The sequence below is a fragment of the Echinops telfairi genome, unplaced genomic scaffold, assembly GCF_000313985.2.
Source record: "Echinops telfairi isolate 266 unplaced genomic scaffold, ASM31398v2 ScPeMD7_70;HRSCAF=299, whole genome shotgun sequence".
Lineage (NCBI taxonomy): Eukaryota > Metazoa > Chordata > Mammalia > Afrosoricida > Tenrecidae > Echinops > Echinops telfairi.
In genome coordinates, this window is record NW_022103968.1 from 27,024,073 (window position 1) to 27,028,489 (window position 4,417).

The 4,417-nt window shown below is 57.7% G+C and overlaps 1 protein-coding gene across 1 annotated transcript; it reads left to right on the plus strand.

Annotated features, from left to right (window-relative positions):
* Nucleotides 1-722: 722 nt before the first annotated feature.
* On the plus strand, nucleotides 723-2,835 carry NPM3 (nucleophosmin/nucleoplasmin 3). The gene is made up of 6 exons (XM_004700980.2): nucleotides 723-840; nucleotides 1,176-1,261; nucleotides 1,451-1,570; nucleotides 1,671-1,764; nucleotides 2,299-2,426; nucleotides 2,505-2,835. The coding sequence occupies exons 1-5, from the start codon at nucleotides 723-725 to the stop codon at nucleotides 2,415-2,417; spliced, it is 537 nt and encodes a 178-aa protein (XP_004701037.1). The 3' UTR covers nucleotides 2,418-2,426; nucleotides 2,505-2,835.
* Nucleotides 2,836-4,417: the final 1,582 nt, after the last annotated feature.

A 4,417-nucleotide genomic window follows, 5' to 3' on the forward strand; every position in this document is an offset into this window, starting at 1 on the left:
AAAGGAGGGGGGTCTGATGAACTGCATTGACACAGTGGCTGCCACAATGGGCTCAAACATAATTGTGAGGATGGGGCATGACGGGGCAGTATTTCATTTCGTTACTGAGTCGGAAATGACACCTATCAACAGTCAAGCTGGCATCTGAGGCTCAAAGAAGATATGTTTGCAGAGGGCAGTTGTGCTATAGAAAGGTTTCGGGGTCATTTGAGCAGGAAGCATACTTAGGGGATACTAAAACTAGGAAATGGGGGAATTGGGGCGAGTTTGATAGCTGAGACTTATGGCTTCTGCGCTTTTGAATCAAAAGCCAGGCCGAGCACAAAGCTGTAAGTGCATTTTCCGTTGGTTAAAAACCCGGGCATCCCCGAAACCTACAGTTGTAAGGGCATTAAAAAACTCACAGTCGTGGAGTCGTTAGTGTGGGTTGGAAGAGTAGGCTGCTGGGAGGGTGCTAGGAGATAATGGTAGCAGGAATGGCTTTTGGAAGAAATAGGCAAATCCACTCTTGAGTGGTAACATCCTCTCCGCTGCCTGGGTAGACAAGTGTGAGAAGCTGCTGCTTCCCGGGTAAGGCTATGGGAGTAGCCCGGGTCCTAACTTTCCCCGCGTCTTACCCGTTCTCAGTCGGAGCGTCTCCTTTAAGGGGCGGGGCCGGAACTGGCCGTGAATCTCTCGCTTTGTACGTGTCGGAGGCGGGGTTTGCAAACGGTCTTTGCAGCATGGCCGCCGGCACCGCTGCCGCCTTAGCGTTCCTGAGCCGGGAGAGCCGAGCCCGGGTGAAGGGCATCGGGAGTCTGCGCGCCCCAGCCCCGGTCACGATGGACAGTTTTTTCTTCGGTACTGGGGAGCGGGAAGGGCGGGAGTGGTGGCCGTGGTAAGCGGCCGGGATGAGGAACAGGAGTCCGTTTGGGTGCACGACGTGGGTGGGTACCGAGGACTGCCTTGCCCCCCACCCCTACTACCCACCACCACCACCCCGGGAAGGCGCCTGGCCGGTAGATGCGAGCGCCGAAGGAGACTACGGGCCCGTCCCCGTAGAGCGGGGCGGGGCCCAGAGCCAGGCATTGGTGGGCGTGTAAGGGCCAGCCTGTCGCTGGCTGCACGTGGCAGAGGTTTGGGGAATCGTGCCCGCCGCCCCGTCACACTCATGAACACTCACTGCTCTCTCCCAGGTTGTGAGCTTAACGGCGGCACCCGCTCCTTCACCTTCAAGGTAGAGGAAGAGGACGATGCCGAGCACGTGCTGGCCTTGACCATGGTGAGGAACGCCGGGGGTGGTTGGGGGTGGGGCGCAGGGCCAACGAGTAGCCGGCTTTGGGCCTTCCCCTGCCCCTTCACACCTACCACGGGAGCCGCTCCTCATGCCAGGGGCTCCACCCTAGGGAAGAGGCCTCCCTCCACCTTAGGCCTGACTTTGGGAGACCCAGAAGCCTTGTCCCTTTCCCAGCTCTGCCTCACTGAGGGCGCCAAGGACGAGTGTAATGTGGTGGAAGTCGTGGCGCAGAATCACGACCATCAGGAGATTGCAGTCCCCGTGGCCAACCTCAAGTTGTCCTGCCAGCCCATGGTGAGTTCCCCCGCACGGTGGCAGTGGAGTGGAGTGGGTGGCGGGCCATGAGAGCTTCGGGACTGGCCCGGCCCAACCCTTTCTGCTTGTGTTCCTTTAGCTCAGTCTCGATGACTTCCAGCTCCAGCCACCTGTGACCTTCCGCCTGAAGTCGGGCTCGGGCCCCGTGTGTATCACTGGGCGCCACCAGATTGGTGAGTGCTGCCTGGCCCATGCCCTTTGCCGCAGTCCTGCCCACGCTGCAGTCCTGCCCACTCCTGCAAGTCACCCCTGCTCCATTCCAGCTTCATCTCTTAGCTCAGTCCCGAAACAGGACCCTCACTCACGCATGGGCTCCTGCATCATCTGCTTCCCCTCCTCCAGTGTCCTGCCCTCCCTTGACACCCAGTCTAGTAGTTGGATTCATTCTGCCTAGACCAGCGGTTCTCAACCTGTGAGTCGTGACCCCTTTGGGAGTCGAACGACCCTTTCACAGGGGTTGCCCGATTCAAAACATTAACAAAATTACAGTTATGAAGTAGCAACGAAAATAATTTTATCGTTGAGGGTGGGTCCCCACAACATGAACTGTATTAAAGGGTCGCAGCATTAGGAAGGTGGAGAACCACTGACTTAGCCTCTAAACTGTGGGCAGGGGCAGTGTTCCTGCAGGCCCAGAGCCTCAAGTCTGTAGTTTAGGACTACTCAATGGTTGCTCCCACCGGTTTAACTGTTGGTGTGCCCACCAGTTACGATAAGCAATGACATTTCGGAGGAGGAAGAGGAGAGTGAGGAAGAAGACAGCGAGGATGGGGAAGCTGAGTTGTGCCCTGTCCTGCCTGCCAAGAAACAGAGGGGCAGGCGCTAGCGCTCCTTGGTGAGTTGAGGGCACCAGGGTGGTGGTCCCCGGCTGGGGAAGATTGGGCCTAGGTACCAACCCCTTGTCTTCTCACAGGTCAGTCTGCCTGTGACCTGCGCTTTGCACCATGCATTCCTGGACAGGGCTCAAGAGATCGAAATGTTTCTTCTCCATTGAAGAAGAGGGTTTTGGGGGGCTTGGGTTGGTGCTAAGAGAAAAGGGGGCCTGCTCTCCTTAGGGCCCTGCCCCCCACCCAACCAGGGCAGGGCTTCCCTTTTCTCCCAGGGTGGGAGGAAAGCTCAACCTCTGCCTGACTCCCCCCTGTCCTCCCCCCCACCTTCCTCTGAGGAGTGGAAGTCAGTAGTTCAAGCTCAGGTTACACATTTTTACCCCTTTTTACATTTTTTGGATAAAAGTTTAAATAAAATGGCATGTGTGTTTTGTTTTTTTGGCAAATCATTTGAGTGGTTTCTTCCTGTGGTGGGATGACATTCCCCTAGGGACCACCAGGTGGCACTGCAGCCGCACTGAGGGTCTCCCTGGGCCTGGGGGAGTCCGGGAAATGTGGGATCCTGCTGTCTCCAGGGGGCCCTCAACTCCCTTGCTGGAGGGGACCTCGCAACACCCAGACTGTTCCCAGCCCTCTGGGTAGGGGGGTGGGCCATTCCAGGAGGTTATCAGTGTCCAAACAAGGGTCTGGGTCTCTGTCAGCACTCAGGCTGATGGGCAGGGGGCAGATAAGGGGGCTTAAGCTGCCTGAGGAATGTGCATCCCAAGCCCTGTGAGGGGCTCAGGCCCAGGGAGGGCCCATGAGGGGTCAGGTGGGGGCCAGTCCTTGCTGCTGCTTTGAGCCTTTCAGGCGGTCTTGCACTGGGCTGGCCCTTAGAAACCTGATTCCGGGTTCCAGATGGAGGGGGCTGGCCAGATTGGGTGACAGAGAAACCAGAATCCGGGTGGCCTGGCATATGGGGGTGGGGGAGAAAAACCCCTGGGAATTGGTCTCCTGAGCTGAGGGGTTCCTGACCCCCAGCATACCGCCTGGTCTGGGGACCTCTGGTACCTGGAGGCAGTTCCTTCCGGCCCCTGACTGCTGCGCCCGGCTGAGCCCTGGATGTGGATGTACCTGGTGGGCCCTAGAGTGTGAGCAGCTTGCTCTGGGGTCAGCAGTTCAGCAGCTGTGTTGATGAGCGGGGTGTCAATGGCCAACAAACAAAAGGTTACATCCTGAGACAGCCAGGGGCCAAACAGGCTAAGGATGGACAGAAACCAGGATTTGGGAACAGGCCACACCACATCATACTAGCAGCTCCTGGGAGAATGAGAGGGGCCTGAGATAGAACTGGAGGGGACAGGCAGAGGGCTGGGGAAGTCGGCTTTGGAGGGAGTGACACCCCCTAAACCCCCAAAAGCCCTTCCTTACCAGCTGTGCTGGGGAGCAAGGCCCCTATGTGCAGCCTCTTATTAAAGACCCCTTTGTGAGATGGCAGTCTGGGTCACAGGTCCCTCTTCCCCAGTCTACCGAGGAGTTTCTAGAAGTCTTTGCCTCCAAGTATCCAGGGGACTGCAGTAGGAGAGTAAGTGTGGGAGCCATTCCACCGACTTCAGGCACGTGGGGAGGAGGGATCTCGCGCCCTCTGGTGGACGTGGCTGAAACAACCCAAGACGCTGGTGATGGTGTCACTCCCCACGCAGCCTCTCCAAGGTGCGCACGTGGTGCAGGACTTGTGTGTCTGGAGAGGTGTCTGGGTGACAGAATTTTAGGCAGAAGGCGAGGGATACGTCACTGAGGCTGAGTTCGTTTGTTCATTCATACAACCACCCATCCATCCATTCGTTCCTTTCTGGGAAAGGTTCTCATTTGAGCAGGGAAACAAAGTGGTGGTTGGCGTTGAAGTCATCCCTTCCCCTGCCCCCAGGTGCCAAACTCCTCCGTGCTGCGGAGACGACTGAGTGCAGGAAAAAGTTATTTAGGGGATCCTCCACCCCAGAGCCCCTGCGTGGCCTGGCCG